The 27,509-nt window shown below is 30.1% G+C and overlaps 3 protein-coding genes across 8 annotated transcripts in view; 1 reads left to right on the plus strand and 2 right to left on the minus strand.

Annotated features, from left to right (window-relative positions):
• Window positions 1-44: 44 nt before the first annotated feature.
• Window positions 45-5,807, minus strand: LOC122498522 (mediator of RNA polymerase II transcription subunit 31). Its single transcript, XM_043606294.1, has 3 exons — window positions 5,547-5,807; window positions 4,216-4,305; window positions 45-523 (listed from the first exon to the last, which is right to left on the minus strand). Exons 1-3 carry the CDS (start codon window positions 5,554-5,556, stop codon window positions 210-212), a joined length of 414 nt encoding a protein of 137 aa, XP_043462229.1. The 5' UTR covers window positions 5,557-5,807; the 3' UTR covers window positions 45-209.
• Window positions 5,808-5,951: 144 nt separating this feature from the next.
• Window positions 5,952-12,475, plus strand: LOC122498518 (ER degradation-enhancing alpha-mannosidase-like protein 2). Its single transcript, XM_043606287.1, has 4 exons — window positions 5,952-6,928; window positions 7,804-8,456; window positions 8,559-8,769; window positions 11,398-12,475. Exons 1-4 carry the CDS (start codon window positions 6,424-6,426, stop codon window positions 12,054-12,056), a joined length of 2,028 nt encoding a protein of 675 aa, XP_043462222.1. The 5' UTR covers window positions 5,952-6,423; the 3' UTR covers window positions 12,057-12,475.
• Window positions 12,476-14,247: 1,772 nt separating this feature from the next.
• The window catches only part of LOC122498471 (teneurin-a), a 917,080-nt gene continuing 903,818 nt past the window's right edge, over window positions 14,248-27,509 (minus strand). For 5 of the 6 annotated variants that reach the window (XM_043606207.1, XM_043606204.1, XM_043606205.1 and 2 more), the window contains 5 exons: window positions 26,517-26,701; window positions 25,068-25,219; window positions 24,325-24,983; window positions 24,008-24,243; window positions 14,248-23,044 (listed from right to left, as the gene is read on the minus strand). In XM_043606207.1, coding sequence (XP_043462142.1) covers window positions 18,597-23,044; window positions 24,008-24,243; window positions 24,325-24,983; window positions 25,068-25,219; window positions 26,517-26,701 — 5,680 coding nt within the window. In that variant the 3' untranslated portion in view covers window positions 14,248-18,596. The remainder of the gene's footprint in view (window positions 23,045-24,007; window positions 24,244-24,324; window positions 24,984-25,067; window positions 25,220-26,516; window positions 26,702-27,509) is intronic. The other variant, XM_043606206.1, reaches the window with a different exon arrangement.

Raw genomic sequence — 27,509 nt, forward strand, 5'->3', positions numbered from 1 at the left:
TAATTAAAAGCATAAAGAAAAAGAAATGAAAAAACTAATTTTTTTATAGTCATAAAAAAATTTATTGTATATACATAATTTGAAAGTAATATAAATGATTTTTCAAATTTTTCCAAGTGAACAATTACGAAACTTTAATATTTCTCACAAATAAAATTGAATAGTATGAATTAAATATGAAAAAAAAATTTATTTCCTATCACAGCTTTTTACAAGACCTTAGATTGAATAATTCCATTATTTTGTGGTGTAGCATTTTGAGTTTGCTCAACTGCAGTTTGTAACAGTCTCGTTCTACGTCGCGTGTAATGTTGCCACAAAAGAATTTGTTGATCGTCAATGAATTTCGTGCACTGGGCATTGACGACTTCACGACGAAAATGTTCGTGTTGCAATAAATCCAGAAAATATAAGCACATCGGATATTTTAAATATTTCGCGTATTCAGGCTCCTTCCAATATAAAAGATACTTCAAATAATTTATGAAGTTTGGATCCTTGAAGTGATTCCGTTGTGCTAAAACTGCAAAAGAAACAGGAAAATATTTTATTATGTTAAATTTATTCTAATAATTATTTTCATCTGTTCGACAAGTAAAAATCGTATTTCGAGCTAATCAAAAATAAATAATTTAATTTACTGATATTAAAAAAAGGAATGTATATCAAAAATAATTATTTTTATGTTAGTTATTCTTATTATTTATTTTTAAGTTATTTTTAAATAATTTTTGAAAGATAATAGTTTTTCAATTTTGAAAAATTTCCAAACAATTAAAATTTGGTAAAATCTTTTAAAAATAATTGAATTTTTGAAAAATATAAATAAAAGTGATCAAATTTTTAAAGAATTTTAATTATAAACAGGACCATGATTTCTCAAAAATTTTAATAAATTCAAAAAGTAAATTTTCATTAATTTTTATTCACATTGTTCGAAGATAATTGAATCTTAAAAAAAATATTATAAAACAATTGAGGGGACGGATTCTAAAAGGGGATACGCGTGGATTGTCACGTATAACTATTGACCAATAGTGCGATTTTCAAACATTTTCAATTTTCAAATTTAATGACACAAATTTATACACAATGAAAATGCGCATCTTTTTTCTTTAAGAAATAAATTTATATCTTTTTTAGTTTATGAAATAATGAGAAAAAACTAAATTTTTGAAAACCAAAAAATTTAAATGTTTTACGTCTTTAACTCGTGCTGGCGTTTTTGATTTTTCATATTTTGTAATCAAACAAAAACGAACTTACAGATTAAGACTTCCTGAAACCAACTATACTTTTAAAACTACAAAATCTTAATTAATAAAAAGTTTATTAATTTTTTCGAAAGACGTTGCAAAAAATGTGTTTTTCCAACTTTCAACGCTTCGTTTATCGAGGAAATTTTAAGGTACAACAAACTTCCAGTGACAAAGTTTTTCATTACTATACGGACAAGTTTTCTGTAAAATTTTATTAACATGATATGAATGCTTACAAAGTTATTAATGTTTAAAGCGTATGGTGCGTCAGATTTTTCGCGCCTCGAACACATTGAGTCCCAAGGTGTTCGTTTGCAACGCGTTGAAAATGTGTTTGTCAATTAATATTGAATATTAATATTATTAATTAATATTCACAGTAAATAAAATTTAATAAAATTTATTTTTAACATAAATGTTTTATTTTGTTATATATAAAAAACTCAACTACAATAATATTTCTTGTATTTAACTTTCTTGTTTTATTTAGTTTAAGGCTACCACTCTTTGTCAAAATGATCTCATTTACTACATTTCATGTTTTTAAAATAATTATTAAAAAACTCCTGTCCGTTTGGAGAAAGATATCGTACTTAACTTTTTACATCATTCATTTTGATTCAATTTTGAAAGCGGAAGGATTTTGTAATCTATAGTTTTCAAAAGTATTTATACTTGATTCTGGTAAATACTGAATTGCGTAGCTTTCACTGATTTTAACATTTTTCGGGATTATTACTTCTTGGTCCGGTTCTTGACCAAGATGGCCATAATGTTTTCTCAATTGTGATAAAAAAATCTCGAAATCCTGGGAAAATTGTATTGGGTTTTTCCGAACCCTTTTTTTTGCAGTCAACGGTCGCGGCAGCCGCGACCCATCTGGATACCATATTTTACTTAGAATGAAAACAAATCACAAGTTTGAGGAAAATAGCATTTAAAAAAGGGTTACTTCCTCGAAAAGTGCACATGATAACCAAAAAAATTCTATTTTATGAAAATGTCTGACAAAATACAGATATAAATAAAATAAAAATACTTCCTCTATGAGAGAGTAATATGTTTTAACGACAATATAGAATATAGAAAATATAGAATTATTGTACAAATTATTTTGCAAATAATTCTGCAATATTTTTTAAAAAAATATTTCTTATATTATGTTTTTTACTTAGAATACATGTTAAAATAAATAAACTGATGCTACTTTTATATAAAGTTAGCCAAATCGTTATAATCTCATAGTTAAATATTATTTAAAAATAATTACTTTGATAGCAAAAAACTAGTCAATAACTAAAATAATAATATTTTTACTCTTCTTAATCAACAATTATTAGTTTCATTAACATTAAATTTATGTCAAAATAACTATGCATTAATTATTTGTATGTCAGTCAATTTTAACTATCTTCAGGCGATTTTGGCTAATTATTATTAGTTACTTTTTAATAATAAATAATCGTTTTTAACTAAACTGCGATTCCAAAAGTTATCTGTGACTTCATTAAAAATTGTATTTTTTTAAGTAAACAAATGAATAAACTAAAATAGTCTTAATCTGTTACAAACGAACACCTTGGGACTCAATGTGTTCGAGGCGCGAGAAATCTGACGCACCATACGCTTTAAACATTAATAACTTTGTAAGCATTCATATCATGTTAATAAAATTTTACAGAAAACTTGTCCGTATAGTAATGAAAAACTTTGTCACTGGAAGTTTGTTGTACCTTAAAATTTCCTCGATAAACGAAGCGTTGAAAGTTGGAAAAACACATTTTTTGCAACGTCTTTCGAAAAAATTAATAAACTTTTTATTAATTAAGATTTTGTAGTTTTAAAAGTATAGCTGGTTTCAGGAAGTCTTAATCTGTAAGTTCGTTTTTGTTTGATTACAAAATATGAAAAATCAAAAACGCCAGCACGAGTTAAAGACGCAAAACATTTAAATTTTTTGTTTTCAAAAATTTAGTTTTTTCTCATTATTTCATAAACTAAAAAAGATATAAATTTATTTCTTAAAGAAAAAAGATGCGCATTTTCATTCTCTACAAACTTCAGTAATTCAAATTGCAATTTGTAATAGTTTCAAAAATTGACCTAGTGGACAAAACTTAAACGCGTGAATCCACGCGTATCCCCTTTTAGAATCCGTCCCCTCAATTCTAATAATTAGTTTTTAAAAATATTTTAATGTAATTTTTCGAAAATAATTGAATTTCTTAAAAAAAATTTTATATAATTTAAAAAAACTAATTAATTTTTTGATGAATTTTAATAAGAAATTTTGAACATGATTGTTTTCTCCAAAATGTTGAAAATAATTCTAAAATGTTATTATTTTTGTATGTAACTGAATTTTTGGAAATATAATAATATATAATTGAAAATATTTAATTTTAAAAAATTAGAAGCTAATTTTCATTTTTAAATTTACCTTTAAAGATTTTTCATCAAAATTTTTTATATTTCTATTCTTTTGAAAATTTGCAATTAAAATTCTACAAAACTTGATTTTCAAAAATGGTAAATAAATACTTGAAATAAATTAATTATTTTGAATTAAATTTTACAAAATTTCCAGTATTTAAAAAGATTTTTATTATAGATTATAGATATTTTTGAAAAATTTAATTATGTTAAAAAATGATTCGAAAACAATTTTTGAAAGATTTGTTTATAGTTATTTTTCGCATTATAAAAATCAAAATAAGTTGCACTTTTTTTAACTAAAAATTGTGGTATTTTGTTGCAATGTTTGGAAGAATTTCAGATATCAATCTCTTATTCCAAAAAGGTTCATTGTCTAGGATAGAGAAGTTGTAATCAAAATAATGTTTGTCGATCACATTCATTTTTTATGTTGGATGTTCATAACTAATCATTTTTTTAAATCATTCCTTTTGATTCACCAACATATCACGCAGACAATTTTAACTCGTTACATACTTACAATTCAAGTAATTGGGATTCGCAAGACATTGAACAAATTCCAATTCCACTTGAAAACGTATTCGCTGTTGATCTTCAGTTTCTATTCCTCCTGAAAAAAAATTAATTAACTTTAATATAATTAATTAAACTAATTTTTATGGTTGGTGTACAGTTTTTCTAAAATGTATTTTCTAAAACTTTTTTTTCTAATAAAGGTGAATTTCTAAAAAAAACTTTTTTCTAATGAAGGTGATTTTCGAATTTTCTATCTTCCAATAAAGGTAATTTTCTAAAAATTTCTTTCTCTAATAAAGGTAATTTTCAAATTTTTTTTCTAACAATATTCAATAGGTAATATCTAATATTATCAAAAAATAAATTTATGAAAAGTCTTTAATTCTTTAAAAAAATACGTTCAAAAATTGTTAAAAATCGTTACAAAATTGTAATAAAAAATAGAAATTATGCAAAGTTTTTTAATAAAATTTAAAAACAATTTAGTTAAAAATCGTAATTAACAAAGGGAAATTATAGGGATTTTTTGCCTAAAGATATTTAAAATTTTCTAAAAAAATGTTTTATAAATATATTAATTTTGGAAATTTTTGTATAAAAATGATGCAAATTATTATTTCTTTTTTTCAAAGAAAAACAGAATTTTGTTAAAAAATTGTGATAAAAAATAAGGAATTTTATAAAATTTTTTCTTCTTTTTTAAAAAGAAAGTCATAATTTTGTGAACAGAATTGTGATTGAGAAGCAGAAAATATACAAAATAGTTTCTATTTCTTAATCTTAAATTTTTTAAACAATTTTCTAATTTTTATCAAAATTATAGAATTTCACAAATTTCAGAAAAACTTTTTTTAGAAATAAAAACTTGTTAGAAAAACTTTTTTTAGAAAACAGATTTCATTAGAAATCGCTTTTTTTTTAGACAAAAAGGATTAGAAAATATTTTTTAGAAAAAGCGACCACCTACCAATTTTACATAGGTGAGAGAGAAAACCATTCCTTCCAAGTCAAGTAGAAAGAAAAAACAGCTCTTATTTTTTTAACGATTCGAACTCAATTTTTTTTTAAAGAAACTTTAGTCGTTTTTCTCTAATTATTAAATTTTTCTTTCGAAAAATATTACAATATAATATTAGGCTTAAGAAAAAAATAATCATAGAATTAGTTTATACGGATATGAAATTTTTAGGTTAGGTTTGCCTTTTACTGCTTCTAGTTGTTAGGATATGTAGTAAGTAGTAAATAAAACATATATTTATTTCTTTTTTATAATATAAAGGAGATGTTTTTTTTATAAAATTGCAGTCAATATAAATATAAAAAACATTTACATACCACCGTTCATTCCGACGAAGTTTTCTAACTTTCAAATATACACATAAATTTGGAGAATAAAATTAATTGTTGTCGTAAGAATTGAGAATATTAACAAGACTCTCGTTATTGATAGTGGAAATCATACCAAAATGTACAATACTTTTAGAAATTAATCAAAAAATAGAAAATTCATTAAAAAATGTATATGAAATATGTGTCCACTAGTCACAAGTTAAAATAACAATTTCCGAGTGTTATTTTGATATTTTGACAGGTAATTGCAGACTATGTTGGCAAGAGGTTGATATAAAAGTTAGGTTGACTCGCAGGCATGCTTGGGTTGTGAGCCAAGGTTGTGTAGTTATGTGTAACTGTATTTTACGTAAAATACACGAATTTAACTCAGACAAGCAAGTCATTTTCATGACGTCACACACACACACGTTAATAATATTGTTTGTTTATTTAAATCTTGATTTTTCCATCATACAATTTCATTTTTTTATATCTTACAAATGTTTAAATAAATATATAAATTATATATATATATGGTTTCTATGCAACACAAATGTACAAAAAAGAGGGTGGGGACAGCAAGTAGAGAACAGCTGATGTGGCGTCTGCAAATTTTGTATTGTTTATTGACACGTTGCAGGAAAATTAACCTCAAAGTTTTCTAAAATCAAAGTTTCTTAAATGAAAAAAGTGAAACCGAAATCTAAAAAGTTATTTTTATATTTTATTATTTCACTATGAAAACTGAATTTATTTCTCGATTGTAAATTTTGAAACTTAGTGAGAAAAAAAAGTTTTTTTATACTCAAGATAAGTGTCAATTTTAATTATTAATTTTTTAAAATAAAATTAAGAGTGAGTGAAAATAAGAAAAGTTGAAATGTTATTTTCACGAACGTTTATATTTCTTTCAATCGTGTCGTGGACGAATTCAATGCGTAAATATGAGAAAAAAGACTTAATTGATTTGAGAGAAGAGGTTCGATCGATGTTCAATCATGCCTATTCAAGTTATCTACATTATGCATATCCATATGACGAGCTACGATCATTAAGTTGTGATGGATTCGATACATGGGGAAGTTTTTCATTGACTCTAATTGATGCCCTTGATACTTTGGCGGTAATGGGGAATTATTCCGAATTTCGAAGAGTGGCAGAAATAATAAGTGCAAGGGCCGATTTTGAGGCTAATATTAATGTTTCAGTTTTTGAGACGAATATTCGTGTTGTGGGAGGTTTAATTAGTGCACATTTACTTTCGAAAAAAGCGGGCATGACCCTCGAACCCGGCTGGCCCTGTAATGGACCTCTTCTTCGACTAGCTGAAGATATGGCAAAACGATTGATTGCCGCGTTCGATACTCCAACTGGAATGCCTTATGGTAATTAATTAAATCAATGGAACAAATGTTATTCAATGTTTTGTTTTAATTTTCAAGTTTCTTGATGTTTTCATCAATAATGACAATAATAAACTTATTACTGATTGGTATAAAAAAAACCTACATTTTCTGGCAAAAGCAGGCTTCGCACTGGGAGGCATGACTAATCTCTAGAAATCATTAGTTAGAATTTTTAAATGATTGAATTTCATTTATTAGAATTTTCTTTTAGCAGAATTTCATTTTTTCGAATTTTTGTTTAATCGATTTTAAATTAACCCGAATATTTACATTAACAGAATTATAAATACTCGAATTTTTATTTATGATAATTATCATTTAACACAATTTCCATTAATGGTACTTTTTATTAAAGTAAATTCTTATTTATACGAATTTTTATTTACAAGAACTCTTCTTTTACATTATTTCTACTTAGTCTAATTTTGAAAATACAGAATTTCCATTTCGGCGAATCTCCATTTGTCCAAATGTTTGTTTTCATGAATTATTATCATTTGACAGAAATTACCACAAAACCTTCAATTTGTTCTATTTCTGACAATAATTTCTAATTAAATAACTTCATTCATAAATAAATGAACTATTAATTTGAAGTATATAATTAATTATTAAAAATAATGGGTTTATAGAAGAATTTTAGTTAAAAACACTAAAAAATGTGCATTTTGGAGAAAATACAAATGATTGCAAAAAAAAAAATAAAAAAATTTTAAATTCTCATCAATAGTAGCTAGTTTTTTACTACTTTTATTTTTTTTCTATATTTTTTTTGTTTTTATGTTAGGTGGACTTCTAACGCAACTATTCCATCTTTGGAAATTATTGAATGAATAATTCATTTCCATTTTCAGGAACAGTAAATTTAAAATACGGAGTTCCTGAAGGAGAGACGAGCATTACCTGTACAGCCGGAATTGGAACTTTCATCCTTGAATTTGGAACACTATCACGATTGACGGGCGATCCACTTTACGAGGAAGTGGCAATGAATGCAATTAAGGCACTGCATCATTATCGTTCGAAAATTGGCCTTGTGGGAAATCATGTGGACGTATTAACTGGACATTGGACGGCCCAGGATTCGGGAATTGGCGCTGGCGTCGATTCATATTTCGAGTATCTCGCGAAAGGAGCACTTCTGTTTCAGGATCCCTATTTGGCGGCAATATTCCATGAGAATAAGGCGGCAATTGAGAAATACATTCGCAAGGAAGACTGGCATCTTTGGGTGACAATGACCAAGGGCCAAGTGACATTGCCGGTGTTTCAGTCGCTCGACGCCTATTGGCCCGGTGTACTGAGTCTTTTCGGTGAAATTGACGATGCCATGAAATCCCTGCATAATTATCATCGGGTATGGAAGCAGTTTGGATTCACGCCGGAATTTTATAATATTCCACAAGCCGAGGCGGGTACAAATCGTGAAGGGTATCCTCTAAGACCCGAACTAATCGAGTCGGTTATGTATCTCTACAGGGCGACGGGAGATCCTTATTTAATTCAGGTACATTTCTATCATTAAAAATATTATAAAATATAAAAGCATTATTATTACTGTAATAAGATTTAGTTTGAGGGTTCAGAAAAAAGAATATAATATTTTTAGGTGGGAGTGGACGTGCTTAGAAGCTTACAGCACAGCGCCAAGACGACTTGTGGATATGCGACAATTAATGATGTTCGGGATCATCGGAAAGCTGATAGAATGGAATCCTTCTTTCTTGCCGAAACAACAAAATATTTGTATCTTCTTTTCGATTCCGAAAATTTTATCCACAACAGTGGAGAACATGGAGAAGTTGTTAAAACTCCTTGGGGTAATATTTGGAGAAAAAATTCTATATACAAAATTAAATAAAATCTTACAGGGCAGGAACTAAGTCCGTAAATTTGCTTGAAGTCCGTAAAAGTCAGTTTTTTTTAAAAAAAGGTCCGTAAAGTCCGCAATTTTATTAAGAACAGACGAAAAGTTAGTAAATTGTACGATATAATTTGGAGAATTTTAGAAAAATTACAAATGATTGCAGAAATTCAATTATTTTCAAAAGTAATACAATTCTTTGCAGAAATTCAACTATGTTAAAAAATTTTTAAAAATTCTCGTCAAAATTTCAGTTATCTTTAGAAATAATTAAATTCTTCTCCAAAATTAAATTACTTTCAAAAATTTTCATAAATTTCTTGGCAAAATTTCAATTATTTACAAAATAATATAATAACATTCTTTTTAGGAATTCAATTATTTTCAAAAGTAATAAAATTCTTTGCATGAATTCAATTACGTTTAGGAATTTAAAAAAATTCTCGTCAAAATTTTAATTATCTTTAGAAATAATTAACTTCTCCAAAATTCAATTATTTTCAATACAATTCAATTTTCCTCAATTCAATTATTTTTAATATCTACTATTTTAATAAAATTTTGCTAAACAATTCAAGTATTTTTTAAAAAAATTAATAAAATTCTATGCAAACCTTTAATTATTTTCATAAAATAATAAAAATTTCACAGGAATTCAATTACTTACAAGTTTTTTATAACTTTCTTCGCAATCATTCAAATATTTTCATAAATAATAAAATGTTTACACTTTACAGGGATTCAATTATTTTTGTAATTAAAAAAATTCTTTTTAGGAATTCAATTATTTTCATAAATAATAAAACTCATCGCAGAATTTCCATTATTTTTAATACAATTTTAATCGAATTTCTCGAAAAAATGTAATTATTCTTAAATTTTTTTTCTTAAATTCGTCAAAAGAATTCAATTATTTAAAAATTTATTTATAAAATTCTTTATGTGAAATCAATTTTAAGAAATATGCAATTATTCAATAAATTTTTTTTTTTGTATTTAAATAATTGAATTCTAGTTGAATTTTCAAATAAAACTTGATTTAAAAATGGATTTCAGTAAAGATTTTAGATTAGGTATAATTGAATATTAAAAGCATTAGAGCGTAAATTTTTAAACATAATTGAATTTTGAAAGTTTCAAATTAAAATCTTTAAAAATCTGAATACTTCATATTTCTAACTAACAATTCTGTGGAATTATTTTTTTGAGAAAGTTTCATTGCGGATTTTTTGTTTGAAATTATTTAAAGTTTTTATTTTCTAGTATATAATATTTAATTGACAAATTTACAAATAATTGAAATTTCGAAAAATTGAATTGTAAACAAATGACTTTGAAAAATTCTTAAAGAACTTTCTCAAAAATTATTAAAAACAATGCATTTATAGAAGAATTTTAGTAAAAAAAACACGAAAAAAAAATTTAATTTTGTAAAAGTTACAAATTATTGCAGAAATTCAATTATTTTCAAGAGTAATAATATTTTTCGCAAAAATTAAATATTGTTAAAAAATAATAAAACTCATCGCATAATTTCAATTATTTTTAATACAATTTTAATCAAATTTCTTGAAAAATGTAATTATTTTCAATAATTTTATTAAAATTCATCGAAAGAATTCAATTATTTTAAAATTTGTCGATAAAATTCTTTTTATGGGAATTGAATTTTAAGAAACATTTAATTATTCAATAAATTATTTATTTTTGTGTTTAAATAATTGAATTCTAGTATAATTTTCTAATAATTTTAAGAATTTCAGTTAAAATTTTAGATAATTATGGAATATTAAAAGCATTAGAGCGTGAATTTTGAAAGTTTAATATTAAAATCTTTGAAAATCTGAATTTTGCATATTTTTAACTAACAATTCTGTGGAATTATTTTTTTATCAAGAAAGTTTAATTGCTGATTTTTTTTGAAATTATTTAAATTTTTTATTATCTAAATCTATATTTAATTGAAGAATTTACGAATAATTAAAATTTTGTATAATTGAATTGTAAAAAAATGAATTGGAAAATTCTCAAAGAACTTCTTCGAAGATTTTGAAAAATAATGCATTTATAGAAGAATTTTAGTTAAAAACACGAAAAAAAATTTAGTTTTGTAAAAGTTAAAATTATTACAGAAATTCAATTATTTTCAAGAGTAATAATATTCTTCGCCAAAATTAAATATTGTTCCAAAATAATAAAATGCATCGCAGAATTTCAATTATTTTTAATACTATTTTAATCGAATTTCTCGAAAAATGTAATTATTTTCAATAATTTTATTAAAATTCATCGAAAGAATTCAATTATTTTAAAATTTGTCGATAAAATTCTTTATGGAAATTAAATTTTAAGAAATATTCAATTTTTTAATAAATTATTTATTTATGTAATTAAATAATTAAATTCTAGTAGAATTTTCTAATAAAAATTGGTTTATAAATTAGTCGAAGACTCGGAGTTATCAATATCTTCATGTTTTATAGTTTTGAAAATTTTTAATTTATGATTTTTTTTACTGGTTCGAGCCCTGAATCTGATAATTTTCATTTTAATATTTTTCACTTAAAAAAACCATTTTTTTCAGGTCAATGTATAGTTGACGCTGGCGGTTACATCTTCAACACTGAAGCACATCCCATTGATCCTGGAGCTCTTCATTGCTGTCGTCGAGTAAAAAGTGTGTTTCCAGGGCGAAAATCGACTCTTCGAAAATTCGTGCCTGTCATGAATGTTGACCAGGAAAATGCGACTGATTCAAAGAATCTGTTAACAAGTGAAAATCCCAAGGGGAATTCAATAGAAATATTAAAACTTGTTGAAATGAGAAAATTAGCGAAGACTGAGAAGGAAAATTTGACGCAAGTGGATGAAAGCAGTGTTGAAGAAGTGGGAGAGGCCGAAATTTTAGAAATTGAGGCGGATGATGAGATTTTGGAAAATTCGAAAAATTACATTTCACCACCACCAAATGAATTATTAAAAATTGAAGATGTTGAGAATCTGGAAATTTATGAGACGGATAATGAAAGTGAATTTTTCACTGGTGATGCAATTCATAATCATAGTGATAAATTGGAAGAGCAAGTAACTAAAAAGAAATTTGAACCACAGAAAATGTTTGAAAATATCCGACAAAGAAATTTATATCCTGTGAATTTAACAGCGAAAGTTAATTATCAGACGTTATCATGTCGAGCACAACCTTTTCTTCGAAGGATTTCCATTGTTGGAGAATTCTTTTAGAACTTGAGATAATCTGATTGTCAGGATTAAAAGTTTTTATTTTTTTGTTTATTTTGATATTGAGAAATTTTTAACAATTGGACAAAAAGAAGTACAAAATGATTAAAAATGGATTTTTTTGATGTTTTTTTTTGTTTTAACTGATATTTGATGTTTGACATGTGTGGGAGTTAAATTTTGATTTCTAGTTAAGCTAGAATATTTTGCTTGTTGAGTTTAATAACATTCCTTAAAAATTTACGAATGTTTTCAGTAATTTAAGGTCAGTGTTAAAAGTTACGAAAACTTTTTGTAATATATGTATAAAAATATATATATATATTTGTTTTAAATTGTGAGATATTTTAAAGACTGAAAAAATTGCACGGGTGTATGCACTTTTTAAATAGAAATAAAGAAATATTTATTTGATAAAAAAATAATTCAATGAAAAATTTGTCGTTTATTGTCAAGTCACCGCCAATACTATTCGCTCTCTTCCAATACTCCTTTTTTTACTGGGTTAGAGAACCCTCTGACATTTTTTTTTAAAAATTTACTTGAAATCGCACAAAATTCAATAATTTTAAATTACCATTGCTGTGAAATTTATGGAAAGTTGATGAAATGGAAGAATCCGGTCAATTTAGAGAATTCCCTGAAATTTTCTTCAAAAAGTCCACGAAATAGCTTTAAAAACTTTTTAAAGAGTTTTTATGAATAATTAAATTCTTTTGACGAGTTTCTTTAAATTTTTTGAAAATAATGTTTTTTTTAAATAATTTTAATTAAAAATTTGGAAAATAATTGAATTAAACAAAGAATTTTTTCAATTTTTAAAAATAATATTCTTGTCTGTTCATAATATTATAATTGAAAATTTGATTAATTCAATTTTATTAAAATATATTTATGCTAATTGAATTTCTGCAAAGAATTTTACTATTTATAGAAGTAACTAAATATTTCCAAAGAATGTTATTATTTAGGAAAATAATTGAATTCTTGCGAAGAATTTTATTAAAATTTTTTAAATAAGCAGTAATAATTAATTATGTAGTTAATAAGTAATAAAAATTTAATTTGCTCAAGAAATAAATAAATATCAATTATTTGAACATTCAGAAATTTAAAATTATAAAAATTAAAGAGAAGTTCAATATTAATTATAATTCTTGAATAATAATATAACTTTTAAAAGCAGAAAATTGATTTAAAACTTTAAAAAGGACTTTATATTTTAAAAATAAAATTATAATTTCGGTGACTAACTTCCCTTGATTATTTTCGAAAAATTTAAATAAAATTCTTTAAAAGAAATAAAGAATTTAATTATTTTTTAATAGAATGTAAAGAAATTTCAATTATTTCAAAAATTTTCAATTGTTTGTTTATAAAAATTCAATTATCTTGAACAATATAGAATTGAAAAATTTCAAAAATCTTATTTTTCAGAATATTTTCAAAAAACCTTTGCGAAAATTCAATTTTATTAAAAAAATTTTAAGTGTATCTTTTTTTAAATGAACTAATAAAAATTTTAATTATTAATCTTCGCACTATAAGAAACATGAGTTCATTAGAATGTGACTCTTTATAAAATTAAATTATTTATCAGTTATTAAATTTAAATACTTTGAAAATTCGATTTGTTAAAAAGTTTTTAATGAAATTCTTTTACAAATTGAATTATTTTCAGTTGAATTTCACAAAATTTCTATTAATTGGATAATTTTTTTAAAATTAATTACATACTATATTTGAATCAGTGACTGATTTATTACTATCAAATTAATTATTTGTAACTAATTCCAATTTATAGAGAACAGCATAAATATCTATAAAAATATCAAAATAAAAAGCGATTTTTTAAAAACAAATTAAAATAATAAAACTTTTTTTAATTTCGTGAAAAAATTCACGGTTTGGCATAAAATTTCTGGCTTATTCTCGGTTAAATTTAATTCCCGGTTTTCCCGGTTAGTAGACACCCTGAAAATAAATCCGGTCAATTTAGAGAATCCTCTGAAATTTTCTTCAAAAAGTTCACTTCAACTCTTGCAAAACTAAATAATTTTAGTTCGTTTCAATAATTTTCAAAGATACTTTTGTAACATTATTATTATTGTAAATTGTAGTTTAAAATACTAATTCTTATTGTTTAAAAATTAAAGATAGGGATAATAAATAATGAGACACATTTCCAGGCATATTCCATTCAAGTACAGATATATTATGTACGTCATCGCAAACATTGTGACTATTTACAATAAATATACAATCGATTAGATTATTAATATATAAATAAAATATATCGTATCGTTATGTAGTTTATGGTTTACATCAACACGTGACAGTAAACAATTAGATCAGCGGTAAAATAGCGTATCCTACCAAAGTAGTGGTCGTAGCTATGTAGCGTTGTGCTTTGGTTTCAGCTCCTTTTTTTAATATAGCGTCGTACATTCCTTTACTTTGATTCGCTATTCATTCGATTATTTGAGCGTGCAAACGGATCAATCAAAGTGAACACATTCAACCGAATTATGTAAAAATGCTTAAAATTAATTTTACAAAATAAACTTTTTTTCTCATTTTATTATATTTTATTTATAACATTTTTTTTTTGAAAAAACAATCACAGAATTAGCTTCAGTACTTTCCCTTAAATGGTGTTCGAACGGCTGGCATAACCTCAAAAAAAAAGTTTCACTAGAAAAAACAATTTTATTTATTAAAAAAATAGTACCAAAAAATATTATATCTAATTATGGATTTTATCCTTTATAAAAAATTTTTTTTTTTTAAACTATTTTTTTTCTACATAAAAAAGAATGTTTACTTTCGAGTTATGATGGCAACAAATCGAACACTGAAGAAATAACAAAAATTTGTCGAAATAATAAAAATTCTATTCGTTGAATATATTCACTTTGGTCCAGGTGCAAGCGTATCAAGGGGATTTTTTTTTATTATTTACATGTCGGTATTTTTTTCATGAAGTTTTTAAAACCCTTTTTTTCATGGGTTAGAGAGGACATAGAAACGTTTATTACCCAGGAAAGTTATTTAGCGAAAAATTGCGAAACAAGAACTCGAAACTTCATGGAAGTTAAAAGTCATAGCAATAGATTCTCTCTCCTGATTTTTATTATTATTTTTTTTTTTTTGCTTTCATTTTATTTTAAAGATATTCTTCAAAGTGTTTTTGTCATATTTTTGTCAATTCTTTACTAGCGTTCACATATTTGACACTTTGATACTTAATAAAAATAGTCCATTTCTTAAATAGCCGAGTTTAGTTGGATTATTTTATTCTATTTAACAGGGACAACATATTATTACAGGCCACATTCGAGGGCGGCAAATTTTGTTTTTATTTTTTTTATCATTCGGGAGGAATAATCTACATTTTTGTATTCTCATAAATAAAAAGATTAATTTTTAGTGATTTTATTTTTGTTTCAATTTTTATTTAAATGCGAATTCAATTAACTAATATGAAAAAAATTTTTGTCTTTTTTCGAATAAATATTCTCTTACGAACAAACGATATGGACTCTACGCAGAAGAACCTGACTTTTCTACGTCTAAGGAAAATCGTTTAAATTCGTCGAAAGAGCGCGTAAAAATATTTATAAATTGATGCTTTTGTTTTGAAAGTATAGAGGTGGCAGTCTCATATATATATTATGTATATATATATATATTTATATTTATATTATTTATAAATATAGTGTGAACGGTTACTGATCCCAACGCTGTCACATTTATGAAAAAAAAAAATTTCTAGAAATTTTTTATATTTTAGTTATAAAAAAAAAAATTAGATATACTTTTCAAAATATTAACTTTTTTATTTGAATTGAAAACAAATTTAAAGAACTTGATCGTTGGGGTCTTATATATGAAGGTAGGATACGTGTTTAGATGATCACGAATTGAAACTGTAGTTCAGTTTAATGCGTCTGCGAAGTAGATTTTCGAAAATCATATATTATTTACAGTTTCCAGACATTATACACCCTTGTGGGACATTATTTTCTTAATTCCTTTATTTTAAATCTATTACTCTTCTCTCTTTGTAGAAAAAATCGTTATATATTTTGATTTTTCAAATTAACTTTCATAACAAATTAGGAATGGCTATATATCTCAGGCTGGTTTTCAGAAAGAAAATCTCCATTTTGCCGGAGAATAAAAGGGAGAGTCGACATTACTAAAATATCCGACGTTTGGTTTGACCTTGTATTTTAAAACATAACCCCAATTATTGCCTTAATTTCTATTCTGTTGTTTTTGTTTTGCAAAAATAGAAAATTCAGCTCTAGATAAATATATCGAATAATTGAAAAATTTAGACTTCGTACGTTAACAAGAACGAATACAATAGAATTCTTAAGAAATCTTTTGTATTTATTATTAACTACATTGTAGACGTAGCTTTATTGTCCGACTTCAAAATAGAATTAACCAATCAATTTCTTGCAATGATTCGATATATCGATGTAATTACAAGTTTGTGAACATACCTTTAAAGTTATGTTAAGGCTCAAAGTATGGGATAGAAAATAACAATTTGCGTTTTTTTTATCTCATTCTTCAACGAATGAACTTTATGAACCAAAAAATGTCGGTTATTTTAGTAAATTTTTGAATTCACAATGAACGCATCATTTCTTGAACCGCAGAATGAAATTGGTGTCAGTCTCAACACTCTCGAGTGGAAAGATTCATTTTAACGAAGCTCACCTATCCTATATTCATTTTATACATTCAAAGTAGCGCGTTTAACCACTAGTCAGACAACGAAATGTCTTTTCATTTTTTTTTTTAAATTTCACCTATAGATGTAAGGACGCCACTATTTTATATTAAACCTTTTGTATAAATGAAGACGATTATTGACTTTTGATGATGATACAGTAATAAAAAATAATCGGATGACAAGGGGATTATATTTCATATTTTTTTCATTTTTGGGCGGTATAGGGGAATTTTTTTTCGGAGTGGGGCTTGGAGTATTGACGGTAGTTCGATTTCGACGTGAATACACATATTTAATTCGTGAAGAAACATATCGTTCCATTTATCCAGCAAGCACAAATACGTATTTTTCTGTTTTCTTTTTTTTTTTTACTTATACACACAGTCATATCATCTTTAATAGTGACAAGATTTAATTGTCACGTGGAAAACTGAGGATAAATTTTGTTCTATGATGTAAGATTTACAAAATTCAAGATGTATTTATTGCAAAAAATTTCATTTCATATCCTCGAAAATTTATGCTTTTCCACTAATTTTTTGTTTTGTTTTAAATCACCGTTCAACGGTGACTCGCTCGGCATTCATCACTAGTTAACGCTAACAATACATTCATTGTTAAAAATAAGTTAGCCTGCTTCATCTGTTTTTTTTTTCTGTTCATAACATTGCACCGAGAAAGCACCACTATATAATACAAACTTCTCGTCACCACTTAACATCATTTTTTATATCCTTTAAATATTTTTGAAAAAAGATGGTCACTTTTTGTTTAATGCGACAATTATTCAGTTCTTTCCATGTCGAATTTGTTTATAACAAATTGAGAAATTCGCCGTTGAGAATACATTCACACATAGACAATATTGGGCGGGGGAAAATTATATGAGAGAAACATGTTGAATATAAAAATTTTCACTAAGGTTGTTTTAATAGATCTAGGTAGATTGAAATCATAAACTTAAGTGCTAAAGAATAGATTTTCTTGTTTCTTAATTTTACGTTATCATTCTACTTAGGTCTATCAAGTGTGAAAGCACCCTTATGTTACGTCAAGGCCTTAGGAGGGGAGAAGTTTCTCATTCGAACAAAACAGTAAATACCGACAATTTAATAGACATGGCAATTTGTAGGCATATATACGTCATTTTAAAGCTACTTTATTGACTAGGACCATTCATTCAATCTCAACGGACAAATACTCATTAATATACCTAATCCATTTTTTTTATGTACCTTGTATCAAATCGTCGCATTGTCACATTTGCGAACGTCTTTCAATCATAAACCGACACTTCACTAATTCCACCTCATGTTTACACCTCATGTGGAAAAATCGATTCGTCATTTTATTTCGATAGTTCCGATTATTCCACCAGGGGCGCCTTTTCTTCACTAGAAACTTCATACTTTGTTAGAAATTTCACACCCTATTAGAGCTTTCATGTTTCAGCAGAAAAGCTTCCTGTAGGAAGTGTTTATACTTTCACCGGAAGTGCTTCATCAATCAGGCGTTTCATCTTCAATAGAAAACACACGGTTCACTAGAAATCCCGACACTTCACGTTCTAACGGAACCATGGTCAATTATTAAAGCAGTTCATATGGCTCGTCGATGGAAAACTTCACTTAATCTAGATTAGACCCTATCACGATGTAATAATATAATATAATTTTAGTATTTGGCATCTTTGAAATACACAAATAGACTTTGGTATAAAACTTTTTGATAGTGTCTGTCACTGGTTCTCGCGGAGAGTTTAGGAGGTAAGAAAAGTATACCATGAATAATTTCTAGCAAAACTTGTCGAACCACCATAATTTACAGGTTGATGGAGCGCCTCTTCTTCTGCGTCGTTTTTTGCTCGTTGGATTAACGGGCTTTTTTGTGAATCTGATATTGTAGGGATCCTCCGCGAGTTCGGGATAGAGTTGCGCGTCGTGAACGTAATCGCCCTCGTAGTTTGAGACCTTGCTCTCTTTCACGATCTCCTCCTGTTCGGCGGCTGTCCATTCGTTCATTGTTGGTGTATTGGCCTCGAGTGCCTCTCTCTCGCGATGCCACGCTTTTCGAATGGCTGCCGTTTTCGCGTGATGAAGAAGTCTTTGTTTCTCCTTCTCGGCGGTTGTTCCGTACCTGAGATTTATCACATAACTCGGTCCGTGAATCTTCACGTCCACCAGTGAATTACTGCCACTGCCGTTGAGATTCTGATGGAATGTGGTATTCACCTGACCACCGAGTCGTTTCAATTGACCCCGATCGTCAGCCGATTTCCACGTTTCCTCCTTTACAAAATAGAAAGCGTCCTGTTGAGCGCTATGAACGAATGTAAATGGCAGGAAGTATGATTCATTGAAAACAGTCGTGAAGACGTCTTTATAAATCGTGTTGGCAGTGGGGACGCTAGAGACGACAGCCTGACCGTTCGCAGTTCTAGAGACGAGGATACCTTTCCCGAACGGTGGATCCGAAGCAGCACCAAGACGATCAGGTATCAGTTCACTCGTGTCCTTCTTGAGGGCCGATCGTGGCGGTGCCGAGAGACCCGCCGCATCACTGGAATGTCTCTGTGCGATATGCGCCAGGAATCCCGATTGAACTCCCAAATTTCTTATTCTCTCCTTCTTCCCGAAAATCGATGTGCCCGAACTCAAAGCCGGTGGCACGTGTCTGTTCGAAAATCCGTCAGGGAAAAGTTGCGGCGCCAAACTCTGGAGATCGTAACCCAAACTAGACAGCCATGAAGTGTGGTCCGTTAGTTGTTTGTGATGATCAGTGTGCGTCACGTCAATAGGATTATTTCCATTGAAGCGATACAAATGTAGATGAGTAGGTGATTGAAGTCTGTCCAAAACATTTTCCCACAATGGCGACATCCACTGTCCAATGAGTGGATCATAAACTTTCCCATTCGGCATATGAACCAAAGATGTCACCGCGTCCAAAAGACCACCACAAAAGTCCACTGGAAGATACAGATACGGATTGGAGTCATAAACAATATGTCCATACGGAGATCTCATAATTTCACGAACACCCTCGCCATACTGATTGAAAATCATAATTGGCGTTCCACACTGATCGGTTGTAATATAAAACTTATTTCTATAAACTTGTGCATAGATTAAATGTCCCCTGTCGTCATACACCAGGGACATTAGTTTTCCATCCCTTGGACTGTAGATCTGACTGACTTCGTGCGGCCGTTTCTGATTGGTGTAGAAGAATTGAGTCACATTTCCATAATTGTCTTTCCTAGTCGCCAGCCGATCGAGATGATCATAGTAATATCTCACATCGAATCGTCCCCGCTTTGTGGCTCGAACCAAAAGTCCCTTGGCGTTATAATTAAACCTTTCTTCGCGCGCATTCTGAATCACCAATCCCCGATTGTCATACTTGTATAATCCATCACCGAATTTGACAATTCTGTCCAAATTATTATAACCCATTGGTATCGTGTTTCCACGGTAGGTGAGTGACAACATATTACCATTCGGATCGTACTTAAAGTCCCAGGGTTCTTGAGCCTGAACACCGATGAGTTGACCATCAGAGTCCCACGTATAGTTTTTCACGTTCGTGTACGTATTGACGCCAACATTACGAGTATAAGTTCTGGTCTGATTGATTCTGCCCTGTGAGTCATGTGTGAATTCCATTCTAAATACCTCCATACCGTGAATTGTCACCGTCACCTCAGTTTCCAAGTAACGCATATCCGTTTTTCTGGAGAAGATTGCCGTTCCGTCGAATACTGCCGTCTCGTTCGCGTGGGGCTTGGAGATCTTGAAAGACCCAATCTGTTCTAACGTTCCGGTTTTGACATTGTAGGCAACAATATGGGACGGAAGATTTTGCCCTCCAATTCTACCCTGAATGGAGGTGAGCCTGAAGTTGGAGTCATAGTCAAAGGTGAACTTGGCATTGCTCAAGCCTGTCTTGGCGCCGAAATCTATTCGTTCCTCAACCAAAAGACCGGCGTTGTACTGATAATCCCATTTGTATTCCACGTCTCTCTCCGAGTGAATTACTTCGGAGGGTAAACCACTGTCGGTGTATCTCATCTCACTTTTTCCATCGCCATGAACAACTTCCGCTAAATGACCAGACGTGTGATAACGATAGACGACTCGTGCTCCATCTCCTGGAAAAACAGTCTGCAGGAGATTTCCATCATGACTGTAGTGCTGTAGATACGATCTCGTATTTCCCGGTGGTGTGTAAGAGACTCTAAGGAAACCAAGTGACGATTGACAGGAGAAGGAGTGTTTTTCTTTCGATGGTAAAATTATGTGACGTAGTCCACCATCGTCATCGTATTGCAAAGAGAATGTACGACCACTGGCTAAAGTGATTTTCGACAACATGTTAAAGTCATTATAGGTATAGCCCTTCATTCCATCCTGAGAATTGGAAACATCGGCCAATTGTCCATGTCGATCGTAACCATAGGATTCGTCCGTTGGGCCCCATCGCCAACTATTCATTCGATTGAATCTGTCATAAGTGATGGTTAAATTGTGACCCTGTTCGTGCGGTTGCCACGAGAGGGGCAAACCTGATGGATCAAAGGTTACAACTAAGAGTGGATTCTTTGATTTGTCGTAAAACATTTCGCGGACGAAAGTTTGATCGAACTCGACACCAATGACGCGGGTGTCGTTTACCCAAATTTCCCGACTGAGCGTCTGTTGTGGATGACTTACGTCACCAACAAGATTGTAAGTAGTTGTCATTGTATTAGTTAATTCTCCCAAAGTCATCGATTGGTAGCTCCACATTGGTAGCATTTCAGCCTCAACAGGAAGAGCGGCTTCCAGTAGGGGATGTTTGGTCATTGCGGCTGTCATAACTCTTCCTCCTCCAGGTAGAAACACCTCCAGGGAACTATTAGGATAGGCTGTAGCCTTCTTTATCTGAGTACCGTCAATAATGGTCAACGTATTCAATCTCTCGTTTTTCATCTGGAACTCCATGAAACGCTGTTTCTCCCCTAGTTTCAGAGCTTGGAGCGGTGCCGCAACTTTCACCGAAAGAGTTTCATCGGTCGTCAATTGAGACGATAGTTTCAATTTCTCTCCAGTTGGTAATATCATCTGCGTCACTCGTCCCAGATCATCATAGTTGTACATGTAAGTTTCCCGACCGCCGGATCGACTCGTGAGCAAACCGGTCGCACTATCATAATCGAGTGTAATTTCCGATCTTCCCTTCTCCGAGAGTTTCACCAAAAATCCAACACCCGAGATTTTCAATTCCGATTTATGATCCTGAGTATTCTCGATCGAACTCACAACATTGCTGTAATCGCGTAGGAACTGAATTTTATTTCCCGCGCTGTCTGTGACTGTCGAAAGTTTCCCAAAGCTCGTGTTTTTGCTGTAGAGGAAGGAATATCTGGTCTTGCCGGAAGTCAAGTCCTTAGTGTCCACATGCTGGCCGTATCGATTAAAGACGTAAACCTCATTCGACGGGGGGAATGGAATGTGAAACTCGCCACTCTCGTCATGATTTGGAAGATACGGTTGCAATGCAAGAATATGTAAACTGCCTTGATCAGCGATATGCAAAACGCCATCGGGCGACACGGCAAGGGCGGAAATGGCGGTAAACTTGGCATTCGACGAGAGCAGAGTTTCAGTGCTGCTTGTGTCGTCCGTACAGGCGCAAGTGAAATCCGATTCCTTTGTGCTTGGTGTTGTATTGTTACATTCACACTGTCCCCGGAGGTGTTCGTGTTGTTGACCAGCGAAATAAGACATTTTTCCTGATGAATCGACAACGCGCACGGAATTAACGCGATGTGAATCACTGTCGGCGATGTATAATTCACCAGTGGGACTGAATCCGACGGCCAATATGGAACCGAGAATATCTTCAGATTTTTTAGCAAGGAGCGGGTTTGTTGCGTTTGCCTTTGGCGAGTCATTTGAACCGGCGGTACAGTGTAAAGGTGTTCCAGCGACGACTCGAACTTTCAAGTCACTTGTTAGTTTCAATACTAGACGATCGTCGATGAAGTGTAAGGATCCATCTAGAGGGCTGAGGGTTAATCCAGTTGGCCACTGGAGTTGTGCCTGATGCGCTGCAATTGCTCCAGCACAAGGTGCCGGCGACCAGTGATTGTGATGACCATGGTGTCCCACTAGGGTGTGAATCATTCCGCGTGGATCCACTGCCCGGATGTTCGTCCCGTCCGCAATATACATTGTCTTGTCGGCCGCTATTGCTATTCCTGAAAGGATAAATATAACAAAGTTAAAAACTATAAAATTGTAATTCTAATATTATTTCTTTATTTTGTTCCAGGAAAACCATGGGAACAATCATTAAAGTACAATACAATTCATAAAATTCAAATTCATCTTAGATGTCTGCGCATTACTAAATGAAAACGAAAAAGAAAGATTCCAATGAAACTCAGAGAAAGAGCCATTAAAGAATTTAAAAAGTTAATAAAACTAAAAATAATTAAACAAATCAGAATACAATACAACAGAAATATTATTTCAACGTTGTACGGGTGTAAAAATAATGTCTTCGTTAGATTTAGTCACTAGTTTTTGTCAAATCCCATTAGAAGAATATTCAAAAGAATATACGGGGTTTATCTTCGAAGGAAAATGTTATGTATTCAACGTCGTTCCATTTGGATTGAAAATACAAGTGCGTTAATAAGAGCATTAGATCAAGTATTGTGCAGTTTAGTCGATTTTGTGATCAGTTTCATCGACGACATGCTGTGTACATCACAAAGTATTGACGAACATCTATATCACCTTGAAAAATTATTTCATCGATTAGAGCAGCACAATATGACTATAAATTTTCACTTTTTTCGACCGGTTGTAAAATTTTTAAGACATATTTTATCTGCTAATGGAATAAAACCAGATCCAGATAAAGTAAAAGCGATTCATGATTTTCCGAGACCGAGAAATTTTAAAGAATTGAGAGGATTCTTAGGCTCATGGTTATTGAACTTCAGGCTTTTTAATATTTGAGAACTCTTCAATATGCAATCCAAATGGCTAAACCCCGGTATTTTAAAAAATAGCGTCGAAATTTATGATTTCATTTATCACTTTACGTGCGGGGTGTAATTAATCTTCGCCATCAATTAATTTTAAATTAGACGACACTCGTCGACTCAGGGGTAAATAATTATTCGACTATCTTGGCAATAATTAATGATTACCTTTCGGGTGTGCTAATTTTGCTCGAATGGCAGGTCCTTCATCGCCACAATGACCCTCATCACCTGGTATACAGCGCTCGCCACTTCCCACAACCGGTTCACTATTGATTTCGGGATCTTGGACGTCTTCCAATGAGAGGGCCCTTAAAATTTGATGTTTCTCCGGATCGCTGATATATAAATGACCATCAGCCGGTGATACACAGATATAATATTGATATGACACTTGTGTTGCTCTGAAAATTAGAGAAGAAATAAATTAATTCCCGTCTCTTAAATATGAACACACTCTCTTACTTTAATTCAGACAAATTTACCTTAGTTTGAGTACGGTGTAGACTTTTCCCTCAGGTGTGATACGTCGGACAAGATTGAAATCCCCCACGTAGACACTGCCATCGGGTCCGCTTGTTAGAGCAACTGGTGTTAGGAGTCGCGCGTCCTTTGCTAAACCATTGCAATCGTCGCATTGTAATTTCCTCTGGAGTCCCGTGCCCATGATGACTTTAACCGTGCGGGGATATTGCTTGAAATGGAGAGTTGAACCGTCGCCCTTTTGTAGGATTCCCTCGTGGAAATTATAGTGATGATGAATGTCCAAACCCCATCCGCCAACATCCGAAATATCAACATCGAAACCCTGCAATGTGGTGGTTTGTGTTTCCCAAATGACCGATGGACATGTCGAGTGCTGATAGCCAATGGAGATTTTCGCTTGAGCTATTCCATAAACTTTTTGCTTATAGACATTTCTCTTGTTCCAAGCGAAGGTGTGCGTTAAATTTGGATCAGCCTCGTATGTTTTCGTGTGCAATGAACCCTCAATTTCCACGTGAACGTGCACGTGAGTCAGCGATTTTTGAATAAATGGCCCCGTTAGTTGCATTCTCACTGTTGACAAATAACCCGCAGCCTGGCTACTCTGATACATCAGGTGGAGATTCGATCCCGGAATTGCGATACTCTCTTGAACAATCTGAAAAAATGTTTTAATTTTTCAATTGAAGAAGCAAAAATAAAAGAACAGTTTTTATATATGCGACCATTTTTGATGACATACCTGAGTTTCAGCGAAGACCAAACTCTTGCCGGGTAAACCGCCAACTTTCTCGGGCATCCATGTACCGACGATAATGGGTCGTAGAGTCTCGTGATCGTGTTCCTCGCATGGTCCATTCAGTCCAAACAAACCCACTGAAAACCCTGGGAAGCCTATTATATTTTATGGAGTCAATTAATAGAATACTCGATTAAGAACAACAATGGACGGCAATTGAACGACACGCACGAACGAGTAGACATCACATGATGAGATCTTACATCAAATTTCAATTATACACTGAACATCGAGTGCTTTCAACACACATAGGGGCCAATTCACTGGAGTTTATTTTTATAAAAAGAATGTATAATAAAATTTCAATCAGAAAAAAAAATTAAAAACTAGGGTTCAAATAAATAGAAAAATAGATTTTTTATTAAAATGCATCGTTTATCTAATTGTAATTTTTTGTTATTGACGTTAAGATATGGATAAAATTTTACTCCGACAAGACAGTGGGTGTAAAAATGAATTTATTAAATGTAATTAATAACTAGAAGTTACTATCAGAGACAGTTACATTGTGTTTTAACAAGCAGGGAGGGGTAGTGACAATTTGAAAACTGTCCTCTGTGCTGATTGGCTTGATTAACGAACCAATTAAGAAGTTAAAGACTTTTTCGAATTATAACGACTCAACCCTGATTATTTGTCACTCTAGTAACTTTTTAATTTTTCTGCATCTTTCAGCGCCACTCTCATTTTTAATCAATTTAGACAACAGAATATTCTAAAATAAAAAAATATAAAGAAAGTCAGGTTATTTCTGTATATTCTTCTTTATTTTAGAATATTCTGTTTTCTAAATTTAAAAGTTAGAGTTACGCTTAAAGATGTAGTTAGTAAGAGTGCAGTCCCATGCTGGTAGAATAGTGAAGTAGTGTAATAGATTTGACCAATTAAAATAAAGTGTACAAAAAATCCAGTCATCTAATTGGTCAAAACTGTTCCACTAATCTACTATTTTACCAGCATGTGACTGTACTCTAATGTGACAAACAATCAGGGTTGGGTCGTTATAATTTAAAAAATAGTAATTTAAGTAAATGAATGCAAAGTCTGTATATGCAAATGACAAAAAAATTTTCCAGTGAATTGACCCTTAAAGGTTATTGGGAAACGAATACAGTTACTATAGACCTAAAAGTACAAGTATATCGTGAGTCATAAACCATTTGAAAAAAAGAAAAGAACAGAAATATATCATTCATTTTTTTCTATCTCATACATATGTAAAAGTCGACGATCTTCTTTTTTTTAAAGATATAATTGTACTTTGGGCCTAATTGACTGACACAAAATGAAGTGAAATATTTTTTTAAACAATGAAATTCTTTTCATATAAAACACCGAGACGTCCACAAATGTTGATCACAATCAAAAATTTCAATGAATTATTTTACATACCAACAGCTGGACTGGGAGGTTGCTTTGCTTTTGATGAATCTCCGCCTTCGCTTAAAGTCATTACGACGGGCGGTAGAACCACGATTTGATTCCATGGTACGAAGACCGTTCGCGTGAGAGGCCTGAAAGGGCTCCGTTGAAATTGAAGAGTCACTGCACCACCTCCATTAACGAGAACGTCGAACCTGGTTCAAATCAAATTATATCATTAAGACCCGATTGCATAGTTTTAAATGATTTTAAAAATTTCGACAAAAAAAAGAATACCTAGTATAAAAGAAGTTTCATTTCAGAGCAAAAAAAATATATCCAGCTTTTCATTTTTAATAGATAAAGTATAATTTAATGTCGCATTAGTAATCGATATCTCAATTTATAAATTTATATTTATGTACATATAATTGACAATGGAAAAATTATGAGACTTGAACCGATATCACACACTGTCGTTAATAATTAAACACGAAACTGACATAAAGATTGAAAATTACTCTCTCTGATGTCTCATGTCATTTGGTTTACTTAAAAGTATTACTAGATCGATATTTAAGAAAACTGATTTATTAAAATTTAATATCTACAATTAGAATCTGCTCTTTTACATTATAATTTTATATATGTTTTAATAAAATTCAGATATTAAATGTATTTATGAAACTCCGCCCCTACTAAATTTAATTTTCTTAAAACGAATGAATAATGGAAAATTTACAAGAAAAAGAATTAAAGTCAAATTTGTAAAAATATATCTGAAAATATAATTCTATTAATAAATTATTTATAATAATTGAATAAAATTGTGATTCAAAAATGAAAAAACATACTTTGTTAATTAGGAATAAATAATGAGACTTTTGTGAATATGTCCCCGTTACTATGGTTATAATGATATCATTAATTTTCCCAATCGACCTTAAAGCTTAATTTCATTGTTATTATTATTGTTATGGTTAATAGGAGTTAATATCACTTTAGAATATTGAATATCGGTTA

This window comes from Leptopilina heterotoma, unplaced genomic scaffold, assembly GCF_015476425.1.
Source record: "Leptopilina heterotoma isolate Lh14 unplaced genomic scaffold, ASM1547642v1 Lhet_15, whole genome shotgun sequence".
Classification (NCBI taxonomy): domain Eukaryota; kingdom Metazoa; phylum Arthropoda; class Insecta; order Hymenoptera; family Figitidae; genus Leptopilina; species Leptopilina heterotoma.